The sequence below is a fragment of the Psammomys obesus genome, unplaced genomic scaffold (assembly GCF_907164565.1).
Source record: "Psammomys obesus unplaced genomic scaffold, mPsaObe1.curated_primary_1811, whole genome shotgun sequence".
Classification (NCBI taxonomy): Eukaryota; Metazoa; Chordata; class Mammalia; order Rodentia; family Muridae; genus Psammomys; species Psammomys obesus.
In genome coordinates this window covers 1,012,080-1,035,280 of record NW_026590062.1, presented here as the reverse complement: position 1 = coordinate 1,035,280, position 23,201 = coordinate 1,012,080, and the positions used below count along the sequence as shown (strand labels likewise).

The 23,201-nt window shown below is 50.8% G+C and overlaps 1 protein-coding gene across 3 annotated transcripts in view; it reads right to left on the bottom strand.

Annotated features, from left to right (window-relative positions):
* Positions 1-23,201, bottom strand: part of Ttc28 (tetratricopeptide repeat domain 28) — a 412,775-nt gene that overhangs the window by 20,310 nt on the left and 369,264 nt on the right. For all 3 annotated transcript variants that reach the window (XM_055605846.1, XM_055605848.1, XM_055605849.1), the window contains 2 exons: positions 6,359-6,499; positions 827-971 (listed from right to left, as the gene is read on the bottom strand). In XM_055605846.1, the coding sequence (XP_055461821.1) occupies positions 827-971; positions 6,359-6,499 (286 nt within the window). The remainder of the gene's footprint in view (positions 1-826; positions 972-6,358; positions 6,500-23,201) is intronic.

Here is a 23,201-nt window from a genome sequence, read left to right as displayed (position 1 = left end):
CTTTATCCCCGTGGCACCCAGATGAGTCCTGCAGATGGGCTCATGTCCCACAAGGAAAAGACACCAGGAAGGGAGGTGTGGCCAGGGTCATTTGTCAGGAAAGGACAGAGACCACAGGGGGCCAGCAAGCGGAGCAGTCACCCCACAACTGTTAGGCCAGCTGAAACACTGCTGGGAGGCCAGGGAGGGGCCCATTCTGGGGATGGGGCAATCCCCATGGAGAGAGCAAACCACTCACTCAGGATACACGCTGCCCATGCATAGAGAGCTGCTGAGCGGTGCTCCTGCCTCTGTAGACAGATGCACTGGCTGCGATGGCCCTGGCTGCCACAGCCCCCCTCAACTTTCAGATCCACCAAGGTCCCTGCACCATCTAAAAGGAGTGTCTGATTTAAGCTCAAGGTGGCTTGGATATGCCAGTCAGAGAAGAAGGGGTCTGTGGTTGGTGTCTTTAGCTCTAGACATTGGTTCTGTGTTTGGGACCCAGGGGAAGAGCAAGGGGCTGGCATAGGTCATTAGGATAAACACCTAGGAATAGGTAGGGATGACAGGCATTCACTCCTAGCACTGACACAGGAACTACCCTGAGCCTCACGGTCAGTCGACCAGGCAAGAAGCACATGAGGACACGGAGGCCAAATACATTCAGCCTGTGTAGAGCAGAGCTAAGCACAAACCCAGACCTGCGAACTTGGTGCTCAGGACCTTGACTGTAAACAGCCAAGAATGTGTAGCCATCGAGTGCTCTAGGGGGACGTGCATGGACACTGACCAGTCAACGATGTGTTCTGATACCAAGGGGCCTTGGGCCTCGGGAGGCACTTACCCCTTCCATGGGCGCGATGAGCAGATCGTACAGGGCACGGAGTGGGGGCTTGGCCAGTGAGTTCTGCCTCCGGGGGAGAGAGGAGGTCGCATCCTTGCTGGGCGACACCGTACCACTGAACAAGCTTGTCATGCTCTGGCAGCTCCTGGGGAGACAGGAACGGGGTCGGAATCAGGCTCACCCTCCATCGTTCTGGCTGCCTGCAGGGCCTCACGGCACACCTATCAACTCCAGCTTACGCTTGCCCCTTGAAGGTTATTATGTCCACTACATAAACAAACATCCCAGAGTGCTGCTCCTGCACTGAGCAACCAAGTACAAGGACTAGGGAGGGTCAGTGCAGCGCACTCGCATTCCAAGGCAAGGATCTGCATGGCCCCTCCGTTTCAGATGGGTACCTTGAGGGCTGCTGATTGGAAAGTGCTTGTAGAGGGAGCATCCTGTGCAGATATTGGGGGTAGCCTTCAACTCCCAGGACCACATGAGTCACACTCTTAAAGGACGGCAAGGACAATGGCTGACTGATTTGTTCAGAAAATGTGTTTGAGCACTGGCTGCCTGGTTGGCACGGTCACGGTCTCTGGGCCCCAAAGAGCATGAAACATACAGGCAAATGGGTAGGGGTGGCAGAGTCTGCCCGTCAAGCTGACTCACGACCTCAGCATGGCTAGCTGGCCGTACTTTGAGTGGCGCTGCTGAGCATCAGTATGTATGTTTGCCACTGTGTGTTGCAGGACTTGCACTGGCAGTGACTGTGCCAGCCGCTAGACAAAACAGCAGGCAACAGCAAGTGCAGCCTGCTAGTTGTGACAGCTCTTCAACTGTCGCCAGAAGGGCTTTCCTCCAGGGCCAGTTGGAAGGGGAACCTGCAGAAAAGACAAAGGGCCCATGTGTGCCTCCCTGGCTGTGGCTCCCATGCACTTCTCCCCCAGGTTTCCACTGTCCCACTTCACCCATTCCCGGGGACACAGCAGCACAGCCCCAGCTCCTGCAGGAGAGGCCTGGATAGCCACTCCCCTCTACTCACTCAGAAAACGCAATTACGAGTGACAGGGTGTGCTACAGCTTAGCTGTCAGCCAGTGACATGCAGATGACCCTGGAGTGACATTCCATATTCAGGAACACACTGAGAGGAGCCCTGCCCTTAAGGAAACGTGCAGATTGTTCTCAGAAAAGATGATTCACCCTCTGCTGCACAAGGGAGCCTGGCCCAGGGCTGAGGCAGGACATACACCTTCCCACTTCCCAGGAGCAGGTGGGGTCCCCCAGGGAGCTCTCAGGGGTCCTGCCCCCTTCTCTCATCTTTGCAGGTCCTATGGGCCAGTGAGGCATAGAGTTTCATAGGCAGGGCAGGGACCACGCTTTGTATGCCACAGCCCCAGACGTGCTCTGTCACAGCTCTCCAGCAGGTGGCGCTGGATCACTGTCTTGTCGTCCATTCCTGCCAGCTCCACTTGGGCTGAGTGACAGCTCAGCCCCAGGCAGAGGGCTTTCTCAGGCTGTTGGGTCTTTATTAGCTAGCTTCTCAGATGATGCCTATTAATCTACTTCGGGAGGAGTGCACAGCACAGCAGTCTGCGATATGGCAGGAGGAGGAAAACGGGGAAGACGCAACCCACAGAGTATTGTTCACACACACTGCAGCAGAACAATGAGGAGGGGCCACAGGCTGCTTGCTGGGACTCCCTGTGACTCCCTGGTCCCACCTGGCCCACACTTCTATTCCACAGAGCCCACCACCTTCCACAGAAGCCCAGAGTGGCAATGGACCTGGCCTCTGTCCCTCTGTCTATTCTCTGTGCCTAAAGCTCGATGGGCTTTTCCTCCCGACACTGCTCAGGGGCCCATCAAGCTCAACTGTGCTTGGGCATGGAGAGGGGAGACTACAGGCCTGTGCAGAAGCTTTCTCACCTATGCGTGACAGCAACATGGTCGGCCCTTTTCCAGGGGTCCTGCATCCCCCCAAACAGCCCGTGGGGTGTTGTTCCCTGTGGGTTCACAAAAACCCCTCAGAGCTATGTTGGGGGAAGCCGTCCATGGGCCCCAGAAGGCTCCTGCTTGGGGCGGGGGGGGGGGGGGGGGCTGAGCACAAACAGCTGAGTGCTCGCTGGAGCTGTAGGAGAAGCTGGTGCTCCGAGGATGGTGAGTGGAGGCTGGGGCGCTGGGCCACAGACTGCATCTGGCAGGCCGCATCCTGTGCTGGCTATTCACCATCAAGCTACAAGGCTCTAGGCTGCCTCTTCCAGGCGGCTGGGGCGGCCTCCCTTGTATTGTAAACCTACTAGTTGTGACAGCTTCTCTACTGTTGCCCGAGAGCAAGCCAGAAGGGCTGTCCTCCACGGCCAGTTAGAGAAGTCAAGGCAAGCCTTCCAAATTTCCCTCCAATAGTGCCCTTCACAGCTATGGGAAGGGTCAGCAGAGGTCAGGGGAATGCTACGAGGTGCTAGTACTTGGTGGTATGAGCTGAGCATCATGGATGCCTTTTCTTTGCTGGGGCGGTGCCTGACGAAAGAACCTTTCTATCCCCTTCCTCCTCTATTTCACCTCTTTCCCCATCCATCAATTAGGTGACTCAGACCTATTTAACAGTAGCAAGATAATCAGCATCTTGGGGCAGAGAAAGAAACCTTAGACCAGATCCAGGCTCTAGAGATGTGTGGCCCAGGGGATGAGGGAAGACACACGCACAGAGAAAATGCAAGAGAACAGGCAGTGACTTGTGTATAGAAAGCACCAGGGAATTTGGGAGGAAGAGAGTACTCAGCTAGGGTGCCTGTGTGCCTGTGTGATGACCTTCATGGGAAAGCCCGATCTGGCTATGTCCCAGTGCCAGGCAGACGTCTCGAGGCAGTAATGACAGGATAGGGAAATCCTCTGGGTCATACAGAGGGGACGGACAGTGGAAAACATGGCTGGGCCACACAGTTACCTTCTGACTCCACTTAGCATCCTGGGAGAGAGTAAGGTGCTTGAGTGGAGGTCTGGTAACCTACTTGCCTCAGGGTGGGGGTAAAGGATGAACCCCATCTTGCCACAAATCTGTTGGGAGATGCAGGGTGATATCTACTGAGTACCAGCTACCTTGCAAGGCCCCCTTCCAGGATTACATCATTTCACCACTTCCCGTGAACAGTGAGTGCTGAGGTATGGGGTGGGGGCAGTCACCGTGGGGAAGGCCCTGCAGGTCCACCAGCACCCTGGCTCTCAGCCTCCCTAACGCCGAAACTCTTTAGTACGGTTTCTGTTGTGGTGGCCTCTGACCATAACATTGTTCTCACTGTTACTCCACAGTTATGTTTCTGCTACTCTGATGAATCATGATGTAAGCGTCTGTGTTTTCTGGTGGTCTTGGGTCATCTGATCTCCAGGGGGTTGCGAGCCACCGCACTAGCACATCCGCCTGGGACTGGTGTCACTAGGCATGGAGTGCGAGAGCAGGAGCTGGGCTTCCAGGGCTTTTCTGGCACTCACTGCCCTCCGCTGCGGCTGGGTGCTGTCGCCCTAGTGCTCAGGCCTAGCATTAGAAAGCTTGAGGGGCTCCTGATGCCTACCTCCTCAGCCTGTTCTCATCTCCCAATCTTCTATACAGTCTTGAGGGATTAGTAAATTTTGGACAAGAATGTGAATTAAAAAGTAGTGAAGGAAATATCTCTTATTAAATTATGCCTTAAAAATAGCCAGCGTGGTAGGGACTTAGAGGTAGTCTGTGGGTCTCCTGTTGTTCTGAATAAACTTGTCACTACCTGATGGGTCTTTTTTGTTGTAAGTGGCTTCTGACAGCTGCTTTTTCTTAATTTTCCACCCGTATCTCACTGCTCCTGTATTGTCTCTGGAGTGGAGCCAGGAGGACCCACCTCTTCTTGCCTTGCCCAAGCAAATATGGGGCCTGCCATCCCAGCATTGTCGGGAAAGCTGGAGATGCTGAGTGGCCAGTGCCCTACCTGTGGGCTAGGTTCCTGGATCTGGCAGCTGCGGAGAACAGCCATAGGGAGGGAGGGCCATGGCTGGTCCCATTAGTAGAGGCAATGGAAGGTTGGCAAACCTCTAGACTGTTCTTGAAGTGGGCTGATGTCTGGTCCCGACTGGACCTTACCAAGAGACCTAGTGCAGAGAGACAGATAACCAGGGCTCCAGTGCTTACTGCTCCCCACTGGGTCACCAGGGAGCACCTGCTTTTGGGGAGCACCATCTTGTCTGAACGAATCTGTAAACTAACACAGTATCGAGTCCCTAGCACCTGTCTCAGAGCTACTCAGGACATAAACCCTCTTTCCAAAATTGATGGCTGTAGATATATTTCAGTCCGTGCTTTCTCAGTACCCCAGCCCCATGGGCACAGCAGCTCCTGAAGGTAGGAGTGCTGGGGCCCCGGGATCTGCCTAGTGGCTCTCTCATGAGAGGTGTGGTGGGAAGAAAAAGAGGAGCTGCACTCCACAATGGTTTGCACCTGCACACGGGAGCACCTGCACACGGGAGCACTGCACACTGGTGCGTAGGCACACAGATGCACACCACTTCCAAAGTTGTCCCCGTATTCTCTTAAGAGCCACACTCAGCCTTGTTCCTGCCTGGCAAGGAAGCCAGCTACTTTGATATTTGCAGACTGCGTCCTTAACGTCCACACTGAAGGGACAGGAGAGTCTGTCCCATGTTAGGATTGGGGGACTCTACTCAGTGTCACACAACTACAACCCAGGGAGGCCTGAAGCAGGTTTTGGGCTCTGTGTACTTGATCGCAAGCCCAGATCATACCCGCTGCCCCTCAGGTGGAGAGGATAGCAAGCCCAGCCCCATTCCACACCTCCTTGCACCTGGCTGTGTCCTTATAGGACAGAGTGACACACATAAGGGCAGGAAGGTGGCAGGACCAGCTTGGCCCTCCAGCTTCTGGCTTCTTTCCCAAAGCTGCTGGGCCCTGGGAAACCAAACACACTCTTATCACCCTAATAACACAATGACAGGAAACCAGGCTGCCACAGACGAGGTACACAATGCCCACATAGTACGGCTGCCAAGAAGGGCCACCCCCCAAGTCCAGTCCCCCTGAAGTTTTGGGACAGCCAACTGCCCTTTAGACAGGCACTATAAATTCTGACAAAATACAGCTAACCTAAGCTTGCAGGCATTACAGTTTCACCCTTGACCCACCTACCCATCTGTCAGGTAACAGGGAACTGGGGTCAGGTCACCTAGATGAGAACCAGCTCATTTCTGGGCCATCACTCCCTCTTACTCTGCTAGCTTACTGGCTCTATTCAGCCTCCTGAGGTGCAGGCTTGTGAGGAGCCAGCAGAGGAGAGAGTTGCCCAGCGTCTTCCAGAGGCTGGAGAGTCAGCTCAGACCTGGCATGGCAGCAGAAAACCCTTGGGCTCCATCATATCAAAAGAGAATGGCAGAGAGCCTGCCCCACCTCCATCTGAACTGTTGGTACCTGGGCGAAGTGCAGGCTTCCTTCCAGAGCTCCATGCCCCATGAAAGGGGCACTGGGATGCACGCTGCGGGGAGCGGCCCATGTCAAGGCGAGTCCCTACCTGTGCAGGAGGTTATTGTGTCGCACCATCCTCAGGAAGCCCGTGGGGTCGGTTACCGAGTTAAGCTGCTTGTTCATCTCCTCCAACTGCTGATCCATGATGTCTCCAGCTTCACTTTCTGTCTCACTGCTGGCACAGGCCCTGTGGGAAGATACCAGAGAGCCATCACAAGAAGAACAGACTTCTATGCAGTGGGCCCCCGATGCCAAGGGCTCCCCACGCCTTCTGCATCGTGGCTTGCTTGTGCCTGTAGCCTCTACGCAGCCGTGAACTGTACAGACCAAGCAAGGGCATGTGTCCCAGCACTTGGCACATGCCTGGAGGAACAGGCACTCTTCCACCCAGGCTGTGTGACGGTGGGCAGCCCCCGGCACAGGTGTAGTCCTAGTCCACCCCAGAAACATTTGCTGGTCACCTACGCTGCACCAGGCAGGCATGGTGCTAATCTAGAGAGGAGCCCAGAAGGGCATTTCCAGATGGGGAGACAGACTCATGGGTGCTTTTGATGGACGGTACAGGCTTCTCGGGTCCCTTCCCAAGTGAGGCATGAGTATGTGACTAGTTTTGAAATCATATCTCCCCTGTGACAGGTTTTAATGGACATATCATGACACATTCTAAACAAGAAGAAATGCCCAACAGAGCCTTTTATGACTAGAATGACTAGAGGCTTGCTTAATGCACGTGCTGCACACTGCAGGGGGACAAAGATGGCCACGGTGGTGCCCACACATCACCATACCCACCCTCCTCCACCAATGGCCTCCTACACAAAGCCTCGAGTCAGCGTCAGGCCCAGGTCACATTCACATCTGGAAGTGTCCAGATTGAACCTAGGGGCTCACGGGTGAGGGCTGAGTCTCCAGAGTGATTTCTATTCTTCAGAGCTTCTTCCTAGCCAATCCCCTGTGCTCCAATCTCTGATTCACACTTTTTGATATATTTTTTTTTCCCTTCAGTTTTTGGTTTTTCGAGACAGGGTTTCTCTGTGTAGCCCTGACAGTCCTGGAATTGCTTTGTAGACCAGGCTGGCTTCATATTCATAGTGATCCACCTGCCTCTGCCTCTCTGAGTGCTCGGACTACCCAAATACTGACTGAGATTAAGAAAAGTTACAGAAGGAATAATCCTTCATTAGGCCAGTCCTGAACCATATGTGGCAGTCAGTATATGCCTATAATCTCAGCTCCTGGGAGACTAGGGCAGGAAAAATTACAAGTTCAAGGCCTGTATTGACCTGCTAAGACCATATGTAAAAAGTTTTCTCCCACTGAGCAGCAAGTGTGTACCAGACCTTTAGCTGGGGCTGGTCTGACTGAATGCAGACAGCCTCTGCCCTGCAGAAGCTCAGAAAGAGCGTTGTCAGTCATGGAATCCTCTGCACAAGTATAGTAACTACAACACAGTGGCACACTCTACAACTGTGTTCTATCGTGGACGCTCTGCAGGGACAGTGATGGTGCGGGTGAGAAGGGAGAGTACCCAGCAGGTATGCAGGAAGCTGCCTTGGGTGCTGTGCAGAAGGCCTTCAGCACAGCCTGGGCCTGGTCTTGTCCACTCTTCTGATGACTGTAATGGAAGGCTGAACTACCAAGAAGAGCTGGTGTTTCAGGCAGAACGAGATCCAGTTCCATAGGGAAGTTAGTGAGGCCAGGAGCTGGCAGGAGCAGTAGATAGGAGGAAGCCTGGACAGCTGTGCCTTTGGGCACCAAGGCCAGCCTTTTCCCCCTGCAGTGCTTCTTATCTGTCTACTAAACTCTGACCCCACACTGATGGCCCTGACTACCACACTCTTTTCCCTTTGTGGCCCTCTATGCCTAAGGATTCTGGCTTGAATTTCCTACCCTGGCCTTCTCTATTCCTGGGCTACCGAGGGATGGTGGGGGACCTGTTCTTGCTCCAGCCCCCTCCCTGTCTGTGGGTTTAGCAAAGGTTGATGCTTAGATCACCAAGCAATGGAGGACAGAGTGCAAAGGTCATAGCATGAGCTATGACTGGTGAAGGCTAGAAAAGGAGAGGAGAGAGCAATGCAGAGGCAACAGCAGCTCCCAAGGTGCCACCTGTCCAGCCTGTACCTGCTCCAGCCCTGCCACGGCCTAGCCTACTACTCTGGTGAAGATAAGTCATGCTGGCCAGAGGCAGGCTCCAAGGTGCTCACTGTGGTGACTCCCCAAGAGACAGCTGAGAATCAGTGCCGTGGAGCTGTGCCAGGGCTCATCCTTCTCTGGGGACAGACAGGGAATGGCAAGAGGATCCAGACAGGATTTCCACTTGCAAACATGGCCCCTGATCCCTGTAAGCTGACCATCAACTAGGCAGGAGCTCTGCACAGGCATGCCAGTGTTTATGTCACAGCAGCCCTTGCTCACTCATTTTGATTCCCTGCCTCAAAGATTCTCTTGTACCAATGAGCTGAATCTTGAGCTGGAGATGACAGCAAAAAGCTGGTCTTCAGCCCCTGTGTTCAGGGTGAAGAGGTGGGCTTCTACATCTGGAGCCCCATGATCATGGAAGGATGGTTCCTTCAGAGCACAGATCTCCTTCCCATGGAGTTCCTCTGCTATCACTGCAGAAGTTTAGTGCCTCTGCCACCCCTGCCTGTCCTCGGGATCAAGAGCCTTGCACATTTTCTGGGATGCTCACAGTCCTGCCAACAGCTGAGAACCCATGTCTCCAGAAGCCACCCGGAAGAGTGAGAAATGGAAGAAGCTGGGCTTCAGGGGTGGTCTGGGCAATAGCCCGGCCCCTCTGCAGACCTTTAAGATGGGTGCTTTGGTAGAGACATCCCACAGTGTGGGCAAATCATCACACTGGAAAGAAGGGTTGGTGTAGAGGATGGCTCATCATAAAGATGTTCCTTTTAGCACCCACACTCAGGGACACCTAGTCATGGCTTCCTGAGGCTGGCTATAACATGGCTTCCTGAGGCTGGCTGTGTAAACAGAGCCACAGAAGGCAGCCATCTCCCCGCCGTGGAGCTGTGAGCTGCAATAGCCAAAGGAAGACATTGAGCAGTGATGGATGGCCCGGCCCACAAACCCCGGGGTTCCTGCTTTCCTCTCACATTGCAAGACTGAGCTACAGTTCACTGAGTCCTGTCCCTTAACCTTACTAGAAAGTTCCTCTTCTGCTTAAGCTTTGGAGAGGACTGGTGGGGAGAGGGGTTGTCCCCAGAGACCTGTGTGGCCTTGGTGTACCAAACTGGCAATACCACACCTGGTAGCTGTGATACCATTGAGATCAGAGAGAGAGAGTGCGAGAGTGTACACAGAAACAGATGCAGTGACTCCCGCACAGGCTGCTTGCCTCAGCAGACATCACACTCCAGACCTTACAGCCGTAAATGACAGTGGGCGTGGCCCCTGATGTTACACGTGCTGGTTCAAACCCTGTGTCCACAGCCTGATCCTCTTCAGGACTACAGTTACTAGTGTACTGCCCCTCCTCAAATCTCCCAGGAAAAGGCTTCTGCTTCATGTCAGTCTAGAAATGGCTGCTCTCTGTATCCTCAGAAGGCTAAAACCCAGTTACTTTGTCTCTCGGTGACATCAGAAACCTGGTTGTTTGAAAGTAAATGATTCCATTTACCTGCCAGGAGACTGGTGTGTTCTCATTCATATTCTGCTGCCCTCTTTCCCCTCCCCCCTCCCCCAGCACACATCTCTCCCTCCACCCCTCCCCCCTCCATATTCTGACTTGTGCTTTGACAGTTAAACTGATAAAAGAATACAAGTTAGCTTCCAAAATGCTTTTTAAAGAAAATCCCCTGGACCCTGGAGCTTTGTGCGTCTGTGTCCATGACCTGGACGGATCTAGCCTGCCCTTCGGTGCTGCAGGGGAGCTCAGCACTGTCCTGGCTTCTCTGTTTTCAGTAAATACAGTGATCAGACAGATCGCAGCTTCCTGTCAGCTCCACCGCCCTCCCAGCCGGCAGGGACACAGAGGGCTGTAACTGAGCTGAAGCCTCATTTCTTGGTCCTGTCTTTACGTCTTTGCAGGGGCGTGTTGGCCATGGCATTCAGAGGATGATTTTCGCATCCTCTGAGTTGATGTGTGACATGGACAGAGCCCAGTGCAATCCCTCCTGCGAATACTGTTGGAGTGAGAAGGGTGGAAGCCTGGGTAGCGGGGTGGAATCTCGCCCTTCTGGATACTTCCCAGCACACCCTCTTCCTTGCATGTGAACCAGACTAATCACAGGGGATGGGCAGTGTGGGCACCGCACTCGGCAGGCGGGAAGTGCCCCAAAGGGACAGCGTTCTTTCCCACTCTGGTTGTTCCTGCAAGGGCTGTGCAGGAATCAGATGCACACACACACTCCCGCGCACATCTGCTGCTCCACTCAGGGACTATTTTGAGCCGTACAGGAGCGTATGTGAGAGTCAGTAACAGACGGCACACCGTGCACATGACAGTTGCTCCTGTGTTGTCATTATCAGTCCTTTTTGGAGTTTTTATCTATTCCAGCAGTACATGCATCCCTTGGTGAAAATGCTGAGAGTCAGAAGAAAACAGCGCAGACACTTAATCTCCTACACTTTCCTGTGGTAATCATTTAGGACTGACTGCAGATGTGGGCAAGGGAAGAAACAGAGGCCCTCCCCCACTCCCACAGAGCAAGCAAGCACTTGTATCCTGCGGGAAGCCACAGCCCATACTAGAGTGAGCAGTGTGCATGCGTGTGTGTGCCGTGGATACACTGTGCACGTGCCATGTACATAGAAAATGGAATGCCAACAAGGCATGGCACTGGGCCTCTTCCCCTGTAGGTGAATGCAGGAAAAGGCTTTGAGTACTGCCCTAGATTTCTGGCCCCCTTTAGGGAAGCCAGTGGCCAGAGAGGAGGGAGCAAAGACACTGCTTCTGATGAATGCGGCAGTTTGTCACTGCCTCACCCTTTTGGGAAGTAGGAGGGGTAGCCTGGAGCTTGACCCCACAGAGGTCTCCGGGTCCACCCACCTCTGCCTACCAGAGGCTAGGCCAAAGAGGGGCCCCAATCATGCTGCAGTGGCTGGGATCAGCAATGGAAGAGCACTTCCTGGAGAACCAGTGTGGCTCTGCTTAGTCTGTCCCGCACAGCCATCTTACAAGGCCAGAGGGAATCTTTCTGCAGGCACCAAAGGCAGATTTAGAGAGCATACAGCAAGGGAGCGGAGGTGACTCTACTAGGCTCAGCAACTGTATGGAACCTCCAAAGGGCCACAAAACCAGAGTCCTGGAAGCCACTTGGCCAAGCAAGAGTGGTCCTGTCCTCCTGCCCTTAGAGGTGGTGAATGGGAAGTAGAGGAGCAGGCAGGCCCAGCCTCAGAAAGCTGAGCGAGGCAGACCTGGCACACAATACTACAGCTTACTGAGAAGAGATGTCCAACATGGCCTCATAAGTGACTTGATGGAAGTGTGTAGCCTAGACAGTTTTCCTATTGGTCCCCAAAACCCTACAGGTCCTAGGCACAGTAGAAAGACCTTGCCTTCTGTTCTGACCAGCAGACAGAACTGCCCTTTCCCCCTGCACACAGGGGCCCATAGGCCCTGGGCAGCCACCATTATTGCTGTGTGGGAGATGCTTTTCTGTGGTGAATATATAAAGACTAGGCTCCTGGCCTCTGGGGAAACTGAAGGGCCCAGGCCACAGAAGGCAGAGAGGACCAGAGTGTCCTGGACAGGGGCAAAGTGAAACCAGCCAAATGAGCCACAAGCACACCAAGTGGTGGGATCTGGGGTGAAGGTAGGCCCTTCCTTCCTGAGTGGCCTCAAGGGAACAGGGATGACAAGGGTCAGGGCGGGGAGGATGCAGAGGAGACCCAGCTGTCCAGTCCCCACCACCTGAAGCTGGTGTAGAGCCTGGTTTCCAGGCCATAGTCACCCGTGCAGGGCTCTGTACAGTTGTTCCATTTGAGATTCCTTTGTAAAACATTAATGTATTTATCTGAAAGAGGGAGGGAGGGAGGGAGGGAGGGAAAAGGAGGGAGGGAGAGAGGGAAGGAGGGAGAGAGAGAGAGAGAGAGCGTGCGCATGCCTGTGTGTAGGAGGGTACACTTGCTGCAGTGCTCGTGGTGCTCGCAGGACAACTGTGGAGTCAGTTTTCTCCTTCAGGCTTCACTTGGGGTCTGGGTGTTGAACAGGCCATAGGGTTTGTGCAGCAAGTGCCTTTAACCCTTTGAGCCCTGGCCCCTGCCCTTGAGACCGCATTTTCCCCTTGTGCCCAAGAGATTTTTTTCCCCTGTGACTTTGGGTACAAAGGTATACAAAATAGGTGTATAAATCAAACACTGATCATAAAGAAATTAATTCCAAATAGTTCCTTGGTAAACTGGTATTGGCCTCTTTCTGCTGACTGACTGGCTTGGAATCACTTAGGAAACAAGCCTTAACATGTATTTGAAAGTATTTCCAGTCAGGCTCAACCAAGGTGAGGACACTAACGGCGACATCCCACAGGATGGGTGGGAGAGGGCATTTGTATAGAAGACAGTCTCCGGAGAAGCTCTGACAGCCTCAAGAGTCTTCGGCCATTCATGTGTCTTCCTTGGAATAGTTGGTAGGATGCCCATTCTGGAGACAGTGCGGACTGTGCTCCTCACTGGGAGGGATCAGGAAAAGCTGCCACACCCCTGCATCCCGGACGGAGACCTTCTGTCTCCACTGGGCTTTTGGTAGGGGCAGTTTCCTGTCTACACTGCCTACTTCCTGAAGGCTGAAGCAGTCAGGACAATCCAGAGAGTCCGCCTGGGGTTGGGGAGGCTGCTCCCCTCTCTCCCTCTAATTGGATTTTCTGAAAGGACCTGCTCCCCCTTCCTCATCCAGATGCTGGAGAGGCAGCGCTGCACAAAAGCTGCCGGCTGGTGCCCTTCTTGTCTTTTTCTGCCACATTAACCCAGTAGGGGGTTTAACAGCCCAAGATTTTGAGAAGCTGTTGTCAAGTCATGAAAGCCCCCAAATGCAACTTAAATGGTTATTAGCTGGTGGGAAACATCCCCTGCTTTCTAATACTGCCATTTAAATAACAATAATAAAGAAAATAATAACAATAAGTGTAAATGCCTTGCCTTCACAGTCATGATTACCCCTACCACCCACAGTCCACAGGGCCCTGTGGATTTAAGATTTACTTAGGGCCTGGAGAGAGGGCATGGCTTTTGGTTTGGTGGACACGCCTGATTCTAAAGACAGCCAGCAGATGTCGCCCAAGTCATCTATCAGGTGTGCTTCGGGCTTCCATGGATAATTCCTTTAAACAATACACACACACACACACACACACACACACACGGAACAACAATCCACTGAACAGACAAAAGAGCCAAGGGGTTCCTTGCTCTTTTAAGAGCCACAAAATATGTGTATTTGCCAAATGGAAAGGTGCAGAATTAATTGAAAAAGAGATGGAATTTATATTCCTCAGCTCCCCTGGGGGTTTATAATGAATAAGTATTTGCAAAGCCTTTGATAAGTATGGAGGGGCCAACAGAAGTGCTAACCAGAGCAAGCGTTTGCATTGAAATACTCCCAGAGTTCCTTGATGGGACCAACAGAGGAAAATGAAGAACAGGGCAGTGCCAGCAGCCAGTGCCACTGCTCCGGCGGGCTGGACCCTTCCCGTATTACTGCCTTCCTCACGGTGACCAGGAAGGCACATCTTACCATTACACCCAGGGAGTGCAAGAGCCTGGACTAAGCTGGCAACATTTCCCACCTGTCTGGATGGCCACACTGTTTTCTGCAACACTGTTGTAAGCCACCAATTCAAAATTGTACAGCAAATGTATATTTGCCTTACGCCCTTGACTCCCTAAAGGAAGTGTTCTCAGTATGAGTAATGAGGTACAGATTGTGTAGGTAATGCAAGAAAATGATGATTTGGCTTTGAGTGTCTAAAATGACGTGACAGTTTTTTTTACCACCTTATGTCTATCTGATACCTTGCTAATGCCCACAGATGTGGCCACCAGTAAATGCAGCCTGTAGCGGTGGTGGCTGCCCTGTGGCTTTATTCGTCTTTCTGGAGGGAAGCAGAATTGCAACATCTTCCCTGATACAACAGGTTTCTATGGTTACACGAGACATAAATATATTATATGCCCTGTGTCACGTGAAAGGCCCAGCCAGCCACTGCGTGCAGAAGACCCCCAGGGGGACAGCACTCATGTGGATGGCTCTCTGCAGCCAGCTAAATATTTGTTTCTGGGTTTACAGCAGGAGAGGCAAAGGAGCTGCTCGAGAGGCTGTCGGCAGCGCTCACTGATGCCTCAGCATGGCAGCCACACTGCGAGCCAGCTTCTGCTTTCTGGGGCTTGAAAAGTGGACGCTGATGAGCCCCAAGGGGCAGAAGTCATGTATGTTATCCGTGCCAGGAGCAGGGTGGCCTGACTCCTCTTGTTGGTTCTATCTGCGTGAATCCCTGTGGATCCAAATTATTCTGCCAGGGCTCTGCAATTTTTTTCATGCTTAAAGAAGCATAATTGGGTAGTGGCTGTTAAGAAGCCAAGTAGGCAGAGTAGTTTCCATTTAGGGTGGGACAGGGCTGGCGACATTGCATCCTGCAGTTAACTACTGCATTAAGAGAAACAAGATGTCTCTACCATGTCACTGGGGGCAGAACGTTGGAAAATTCATGTAAAGGGCCAGGGTAGAAACAGCTTGGATTTCTGCGGTTATTTTTGTTGTACGAATTGCAAAGCATCGCTAGGTGAAGAAGCGCCTCCTCTGTATCCTCTCCCTGCTCACCCCTGGGTCATGAAGCGCTGTCCCACCACCAATATTTCTAGACCCGCGGGGGCAGGGCTGTGGTTGGCTATGGGGCAGCTGAGAGCTTGTCTCTCTTCACCCTCTTTTCTGTTTGTTCTCCCCACACCCCGCAAGATGGGTTCTGCATAACTCAGGCTTGCATCGGACTACTGATCCTCTGCCTCAGCCTCCTGAAGCCCTGCTTCATCTTTTCCTTTTAATGATTAGAGAGAAGAAAGGATAGGTCAGCAATGCCCGGGAAAGAAAGAAGCTAAGTGTTCTAGAGAGATGTGTTTGCTCTGGGGAGCTGCACTGGTATTGTTCATCAGAGCAGAGGGTCTAGCCTGTTGCAGGATGCACTTGCTTTCAGGCTGTGAGGAGCTCACAAAGGGATTCTTCTCTCATGTGTGAACACACTCTCTGGTGGGCAAAGGCTGTTTTGAGCACAGCTCTGATACCCAGTGAACTAAAGATCTGAGCTAGTGGAGACTGCTAACTGGGACAGGGCCTCCCAGTGAGCCTGGGCTGATTTGAACACATGCAATACCAGGCTGAGACTGTGCCAAAGGTTCCTCCTGGGTCTTAGGCCATCTCAGCTGGCTGCTATATATGCCACACACATGCTGCAAAGCCAGCATTTCTGGGCTGCAGTGGGGAGCGCCAAGCATGGCATTTGGATTTGATTTTAAAGTCAGCATTTGAGTCACAGCCCAGATGAAAGAACAGAGGGTAGAGGATCAGATCAAGGGTAAGGCGGGGTTTGACAAAGGGTGGACCAGGGAGTGGGGATGGCTTCCATCCTGCCATTTTGTCCCTTTACGCAATGTGATAACCCTGATGTGCAGCCAGCTTCCCACCAGCACTGCCATCCCAGTCACTAGTTATGTCACTGTGTACCAGTCGATTATTTTGGCCTCTCTTTAGACAATGCACATCTCTCTACCCATAGGAGTTCTCTGGGTACCTCCTCCATAGACGGAGGCTCCCTTACTAATCCCAAGCAGCTTTGGACATTCAGCCTCCTACTGAATGGCAACACTTTGGGGTTTAATGACATGGACTCTTAGATCCCTCCCAGCTCTCAAATGGAACCCACGGTGTGAAAAATAGTGTCCCTTTCTTTGAATCTGGTGTGCTTCTGTGGCCACATCCTGCGGCAGAACTGGGCCAGGCTCCTGCCGGTGCGTGTTTGTTGGGGGTGAGCACACTGCTGAGCAGAGCCAAAGCAGGCGGTGGAGCAATGATTCATCCACATGCTTCACAGATTCACTGAATGAAAAGGCAGGAAGCTCCAACCGTGCTCCTTCCACTCGCCAGCTCCTTCATCCGATGGACACTAAGCCCTCCCGTGCAGACACAAAGCAGTCACACAGCCTTTGCTCTAAGATCCAAGGGCTAGAGAGAGATTGGTGGCAGCAGGAGAGGGATTCCTAGCGGAGTGCTTGGAAGAGGCAGGACAGGCATAACTAAGAATGAGGACACCTCTAAAGGAAGGACACGACATGTGGGCAAGTGCCACCAGATACTGGAGGTCCTTGGAAGGGCAGCAGGCGAGGCGAGTGCTGAGAAGGCAAGCCCTACAGGATACAGGGATGAGGTGAGCAGAAGGGCAGGAAGGTCAGCCTCCGAGTCAGCCTCAGCTGTAGGTGACCCAGGCTTAGGATTCCTGACCACACATGAGGTGAGGGTCATGTTTCCCCCAGGCAAATGAGAAAGAGGTATGGATGGACAGCTTGCTCCAAGCAACACAGCTAGAAACTTGTGGTCCTAAGATGTACTTTTAGGTTGCTTACTGTTTCGGTAGTCCACTGCCCTCTCACCTGTTGGCATCAGTAGTCTGTGGGAGGCCCACCTGTCAGACTACCTACTTGGCACGGGTCTGACTCACCAGGTCCTACTGACATTACTTTTGCTCCCAGCAGATACTTCCAGTGTGCACTCTATATCATTTGCTGGACGCTCTCCCCTGAAGTATGCATACCTGCCATACTGTCTTACACCGATCATTCACTTCTGTTGTTTCTTACTATAGGAAACACATGCGCAGCTATACACAGTCTCTGTGCAACCCAGGGGCCTCCATTGCTTTTGCATATGTACTCCACACCTCCCTCCACAGACCAGACTGGCCTCCCAAGTGCTGTTCTAATTGCATTTCTGATATTTTGGTAAATACCAAGTCTAAAAGCAAATCGGGGAGGAGGCTTGTTTGGCTTATACTTCCAGGTCACAATCCATCACTGAGGGAAGTCAAGGCAGCAACTCAAAGCAGAAGCCATAGAGGAAACCTGCTCAGTGGCTTTCCCATACAGCCCAGGTCCACCTGCATAGGGCCAGGGCTCCCAGCAGTGGGCCAGGTGTCACAACACCTCACAGACCAATCTGATCTAGACAGTTCTCCAGTTGAGAACTTCTTATCATGTGACTCTAGGCTATTCTCTCTGACCTCACCCTTTCCTCTTCCCAAACAGTCTTTCTTCTGTTTTCATGTTATATATAAAATCGAGACTGCATGCAAGAGAAAGCAGCATTTGCCTTTCTAAGTCTGGCTTATTTCACTTAACATAATGATCTCTAGTTCCACCTATTTTACTTTAAATGATGTAATTTTGTTCTCTATGGCTTAATAAAGCACTGCATACATGTACTAAATATCCTTTACCCATTTGCCTGTTGTTGGATGGCTGGCCCCGCAGCTTGGCTATTGTGAGCGGGGCCACAGAGAACATGGGTGTGCAGGCATCTCTATGGAAGACTCATTGATGTTTCTTTAAGATGAACCCAGGAGTGGACACTCTGTCTGTGTAAGATCATCTGGCCACACTGCATTGTATATTTTCCAAAATTTTTATAAAGAAAAATTAAGGATATAGAAAAGCTTAGAGTCTTACAGTGAATATGCTTGATCCTGACATTCCTAATGTTATCTACTCAGCTATCTTTGCTCTTTCTAACCAGCTGCTTAATTTCCTATCTGGGTGCAGTTTAAAAGACACACGGTGAATTACAGCTAATGTTCTTTCAAATATATAATAAGACATCACTAGCTGGAGAACAATATTGTATATGCATTTTAATATAAAATATTTGTAAAAAAAACTACACAAAATGAACTTCACAAATCTTAACATACATTGAGTCAGACAGGGACACTGTGCTAAAGACCCTGTAAAGAAATAGAAACTTCCTTTGTGACCGCCCCCTAATTGGTTTTGGCCTCCATGTTGGAAGCAGCCTTTGTTCTGCCTTTCCCCTACAGAGATGACTGGAGCTTCTCTGGAAGGCACAGAATCCTAGTTGCATAGCAACTGGCCTTCTGTGCGGCTTGCTCTCCTTCATCACAGGGGTTCCAGACTTCACCTGTGATGTTCACATTTAGTTCATACTCTGGGCCACAGCATGCGGAGCAGCACTAGCCTGATGGCCTGGTACAGGCATTAGGGATGAAACCATCGTCCTTGTAGAAGCTGGAGGCTTCCCAGGGTGATGACAGGCCTACAGTCCCACATGTACACAACAGTACGCAGTTCACCTCCCTCTACTTCCTCCCAGCATCCGTGATGTCGGTTGTTACCATCTTATCCCTCCCAGTTCCTTATGGCTTAGGTCATACTTCCTAATGACTAATGATATGAAATATTTTTGATGTGTCTATCATTGCGTAACTTTTAAAATTCTATTTACTTTTGCCACTTTTAAAAATTGGGCTGTTTGTATCTTACCGAGTCATAAGGTTCTTTGAATATTTTGAGTCCCTTGTCAGCCATGTGAGGTGTGGCTCACCTGCTCCTTTCCTTCCTATCTTCTGGTGAGTGGCAGTGTGAAACTGTGAACCCTGACATACTTTTGTTCCTGCCATGGCTGTTGTCTTGTTACCTGTCGCCATAACTCAGGAAGACACTCAGTGCATGCCTCTTGATGGGGGAAAGCTTTAACTGCTGCTTCTTGTGTTTGGCGTGAGAGTCAAGAGTAATCTTCCCCAGACACAGCTCAGGACATCAGCACCATTTGTTGGAGATACTGTCTGTCCCCAGTATACTGTGGGATGTCTTTGCCAAAATCAAATAACAGTAGAAGTGGGACCTGTTTCTTGGCTCCCATTCTGTTCCAGTGTCAGTTACTCATGATGCCCCACAGTCAGGCATTTGTTCCTCAGAGGCCAGAGCTCACTGCGTAGCCCAAGCTGGCCTCCTGTTCTTATCCCCTCAAACGCTGGGGTTCCAGGCAATGGCTTTAGAGTGAGGCCTGGATTCACACTATGAGTTCTCCGGTGGGATTATCTTTGTTAAGATTGCTTTAGACATTATTTTATCATGTATGGGTGTTTTGCGTGCATGGAACCTGTGTATCACATACATGCCTGCTGCACACTGAGTTTAGATGAGGGCATGAGGTTCTCTGGCACTGGAGTTACAGATGGTTACATGTGGTTGCTGAGAATTGAACCCAGGTCCTCTGGAAGAGCAGCCAGTGTTCTTAACCACTGAGCCAGCTCTCCAGACCCAGCATTCTTATTTTAAAGGGCAGGTACTTCAGGCTTGCAGGACAAAGGGTGTCTGTCACAGCTGTCCATGCTGCTATGCATGAGGCACACCCAAGCCTTATGCTAGAAGTAGAAAGGACACCTGATCTGGTGTTTTCTGGAAGAACTCATATAAACTGTTGTTTAATATTTTTTTTCTGGTGCTGGAGAATGAACCCAGGGCTTTTAACACACCAGGCAAGCAAGCACTCTGAGCTGAGCTACAATCCCATCCCCTGCAGACTTTTTTTTTTTTTAATTTTAATTTTTTTCTGAAACACTACATAGAATTCATTAAGAAAGCCACCCAGGACTTAATTTAATTTACTGTAGGAGTTAAAAATGCAAGATAAGAACTTTACTTTCTGTAGCCTATCCAGGGCCATTCATATTCTGTTTGATGTAATGTTTGTTGGTTTTGGTAGAATGAGATTTTAAGGAATTTCTGTATTTCATCTTAGTCGCAAATTTGGTTCAAAGTCCATAACATTCTCTTGCTCTCATAATGCCACAAGTCTGACAATGTGATACTTCTCTCAGCCCCATGGTCTTAGACCTATTTCCTCTCTCTCCTTTTTCTCTTCTTATTGAGCTTTCATTGTGAACACCTCAGGTAAATACAACTTTTGTTTATATATATATATATGTGTGTGTGTGTGTGTTATATAATACAAATTATATATTATATATGTTATATATAATGTCATATATTTAAAAGTAAGAAAATGACTCCTAGCAACATTCTGTTACACCCAAGATAAGTGCCTTCCTCAGCGATCATCAGAGAAGCTTCCTTCTGTGTCAGGAGCCAGCAGAGACCCACAACTGGACAGTGTTCAGAGAGTGAGAGACTTGAGCACTCAGTCCTAAATGGGTTGTCTCCATCAAACCCCACCCCTGAGGGCTCAGAGAACTGTGGGGAAGAGGAGAGGGGAAGATGGTAAGAGCCATAGGAGATGGAGGACACCAAGGAAACAAGGAAGTCTAAACCAACATGACTGATGGACATGGAGACAGGCAGAGACGGAGGCAGCATGGGGCAAGACAGATGGGGTCCTAGCTGAGAGAAGTGGACCTGAGCTCCCATTACTAACCAGAAACTATATCCAATTCACAACTGCGCGCGCGCGCACACACACACACACACACACACACACACACACACACACACACAAAGCTTTTCCAGTGGAATCTCACTGAGCATACAAACAATCCTTAAGGACAAGCCCTGTGCCCAGCAATAGATACTGACTCAAAATAAACTCAATGGTTTGTAAGCTTTTTGTCTTATTTTGCTTTGTTTCGGTCTTTGTTTTTTTTTTTTTTTTTTTTTTTATGTGTGTGTATGTTTTTGTTTGTTTGTTTGTTTTTACTTTGCTTGTATATCATGGTTTCTGATTTCGTGTTTTTATAGGTTCTGGGTTTTTTTTTTTTCTGCTTGTTTGTTTAAATTCACCTGTTTGTTTTCTAAAGAGAGAGAAAGAAGGTGTGGAGTTGGAAGGGTGGGGAGGCTATGGGAGGAGATTGATCACAATATATTATAGAGTATTTTCAGTAGAAAAAAAGAAAAACCCAGCCTTTAGCCTTCTCCTTCATGTTCCTTTTCTGAAGATATGCTCTCCTGGCTCACATTCCCCTTCAGCCTGAAGAGTGGGTGCTTCTCCATGAGGGTCTCATGGCAGTACTGACCCCAGCTTCCCTCAAAGCAAAGTGGCTTCAGCTAGCTTTTGTTCTTGCAGGGCCTGTTCCTTGGCTGTTTGTACAATTGGTGTCAACAGTTTTCATCCTTTTGGAGTTGTCCCTTCTCTGCGCCCTCCTGATGACAGCACTGCTGTCTGGACTGTCTCCTCTCGGCCTAGCTCACAGGCTGTGATGCCCTGAAGCATCAGTCTTCGCTGCTGCCTTGCCTCTTACTCGTTCTCAGGGTTCTCTGACTTCTTAGATTCTTTTCTCAGCTCTGAAGGTTGGTGTTCTACCTGCCTCCCAACCTGCTTGTTCCCATGTTAGTTCTACAAGTGTTAAGCCTGCTCACTGGGCCCTTCACTGTGAACACAGCTCATTATGTATTGTGATGACTGCTGGGAAACCCTTTCCTGTGCTTTTCAAGTTCTGAGTTATTCCAGGGATGGTAACAGTTGGCTGTCCTTTTAAGAAAGCTTTATTTTCCCAGATTCTTTATATTGCAAAGACTTTTATAATTGCAGGCACGCAGTGTGCCTCTCATATGAGTTCTGTTACATCCCTTTAAAAAAGTACTACCTGTTTTCCAAAGCGAGCACCAACCCTGACCGGGCTCTGTTTGAGTGCTCTCTCCTGAGCTCCAGTGTGAGTGCTTTCTCCCGGGCTCCAGTGTGAGCGCAGGCTAGCTCAAATATCCTTAGCTAAGATTTATCCCGCGTCTGTGACTCTGGGCCCAGCACGGCAGCTCACAGCCACACAGGAATGTGTGGCTTTCTCTGGGTTTCTCAGAAGCCAGCCCCCATGGACAGCAGCATGGCAGCAGCTGCTGAGCCTCCGTAGCTCAGCAGGACCGGCCAGTCACATGAGGGTATTTCCTCCAGCAATTACAGACCCACACACGCTCTGACCAAAGCGCCATCTGTACGGTGATTATACTTCCTGCAGAGACAAGATCGTTGTAGAGAAAGCTCTAGGTCTTCCTCCACAGCAGCCTGCACACTCAGCCCCATGCCTTCCTCTGCAGCAAGACAGCGGCTTGGGGCCACTGGCTGTCTCTAACCTGATGGAGCTGATGCTCTTCCCAGACCACTCCGGCAGCACATTATCCTCACGGATGGCCAGGCCACCAACGGTCAGGCAGACTTACTGGATTTTTTTTTTTTTTTTTTTGAGAAAGCACCACCTGTGGCCACGTAATTAAGAAAACATATTTCCTATGGTCAGCAGCCCCCCTTGGTGCCCACAGTGTGAAATCTGCTCAAGCACGACAGCCCCACGGAATCTTCATGGTGGCACCATGATACAATTATTCAACTTTCGCTGTGAAAGAAAGCTGGGGAGGAGAGCTAAAAGCATCAAGACACTTGAGGCTCCAGGCCAGGTCCTGGCCGGAGAAGGGCACAGCTAACCCTCAAATTCCCCAAATGCTGCCCTCCCAGCCAGCACCTGCTACACAGGGAGCATTGCTAGGGACTGCGTGTCCTGTGGTGCTTTATTCTTGCAGCATTTGCTGCATCAAACTGCAACGTTAACTTTCTCACTTTCTCTAGAACCAGAAACGAAGCCTTTCCCACTTGTACGTGTGGTTTTTCTTGCATAAATGCGGGTGACTCAACAGGCCCTTTTCAGTTTACCTTTATCTATTAGATTTGTTTGTGTGTTTGAGTGTTTTGCCTGCATGTATGTGTACCGCATGCAGGCCTGGTGCACATGGAAGCCAGAAGCAGGCGTTGCAGTCCCTGGCATGGAGGTATATGTGGTTACGAGTCACCATGTGAGGGCTGGGAACGGAACTTGAGTCCTCTGCAAGAATGACAAATGCTCCTAACAACTGAGCCATCTCTCCAGCTCTTGTTTTCACGTGTGTGCTATGTGTGTCAGTGACTGTGTGGTGTGGTGTGGTGTGTGTGTGTGTGT